We start from the raw sequence: 1,267 nt of genomic DNA, 5'->3' as shown, positions 1-1,267 counted from the left end.
AAAAAAGGAAGGCCCAAGCCATTAATTTGACACCGTATGGGGAGGGTGGGGCATCCTTATCTCATGATTTTCACGTGATTCGGAAGCCCTAAAAACAACCCAAAAAAAAAAAATCAAGGATATTTGAATAATTGAGCATATCCTTGAGCTTTGGCTCTATAAATAGATTCTCCTACTTCTCCACTCCTCACACCCAACGACCAAACAATGAAGACTTCTAATGCATTCTCCTTCTCCTTCTTCTTCTTGCTTGCTCTCTCTGCTCTCTTCACCGGAGCTGAGTTCATATATGACTCAGACGGCGACATCCTAAACAACGGAGGCGCTTACTACATACTGCCACCTGGTTTTGGAGGCGAAGCCATTAAAGGAGCCGCCATTGAAAGAAGCCCGTCGTGCCAACTCGCCGTCGTTGCAGAAATATCATACGATAAGGGCTGGGCAGCAAATATTAGAACGCCATTTCCTGTCAAATACATCACAAACGATTATCCTTTAAACATATCGTTTGCTAATTTGCCATCAAACGACTGCACAAAGACGGGTGATTGGGTGGTCATAGATTTGATCGGGTCGGAGGGAGAGCCAATTATGGCTGGCAAGTTTGAAGAATTGAAGCATGCTGTGAGTGGTTATTTCTACATCAAGCCATATGGGTCTACCCGGTTTTATAAGCTTGCCTTCTGCTATTCAACAGCTTCGTGTGGATACGTTACTTTGATGAATACTCATACCACCAGCAACCGCCTTTTGACTGTGTCACTGGACAGGAGTAAAGAACCATTGGTGTTCAAGTTTGTGAAGGCAACAAGTAGCAGTGGGAAAGTCGCTTCTGGTATATCCATGGTGGTGTGATCGATGATCATATCCATGATATAATATAATATAATAAACATCTCTCGCCTTCTTATCCAGAGTGTGAGAATTACTCCTCCGGCCTTATACTGATGTGTATAAGAGTTTTATATTTAGAACCGAAGGAGTATAATAATTTGTAAGTGAGATGTACGAAGAGAGAGAGATTTCTAGGAGCATTTATACGCTTGTTTGTTGTTGCTTTAATGAGTACTTCTCTGTGTTATATATATAAATAACTTCTAGCATATTTTTATAGATAAAAAAAAATCTTAAAATGTGTTAATTCTCTATTAAAATATAACAATTTTTTAACTTTATCTCTATTTAATATATATATCTTTAAAAAAATAATCTTTAAAAAAAATAATCATCCACACTATAAGAATAAAGGATAGAACAGTGCATTTAT

The 1,267-nt window shown here is 38.3% G+C and overlaps 1 protein-coding gene across 1 annotated transcript; it reads left to right on the top strand.

Moving 5' to 3' along the window:
• The first annotated feature begins 207 nt into the window (after positions 1-207).
• LOC114715731 (trypsin inhibitor DE5 alpha chain-like) lies at positions 208-855 on the top strand. The gene has a single exon (XM_028900606.1). The coding sequence runs from the start codon at positions 208-210 to the stop codon at positions 853-855; it is 648 nt and encodes a 215-aa protein (XP_028756439.1).
• The last annotated feature ends 412 nt before the right edge of the window (positions 856-1,267 follow it).

This window comes from Neltuma alba, unplaced genomic scaffold (assembly GCF_004799145.2).
Source record: "Neltuma alba isolate B1F8T4 unplaced genomic scaffold, ASM479914v2 tig00011610_pilon, whole genome shotgun sequence".
Classification (NCBI taxonomy): Eukaryota; Viridiplantae; Streptophyta; class Magnoliopsida; order Fabales; family Fabaceae; genus Neltuma; species Neltuma alba.
Note: the sequence above shows the minus strand (reverse complement) of the source record. Positions and strands in the feature narration are given on the sequence as shown.

Coding starts and splice junctions, on each gene's coding strand:
- LOC114715731 (XM_028900606.1), top strand. CDS start 208: ATGAAGACTTCTAATGCATTCTCCTTCTCCTTCTTCTTCTTGCTTGCT.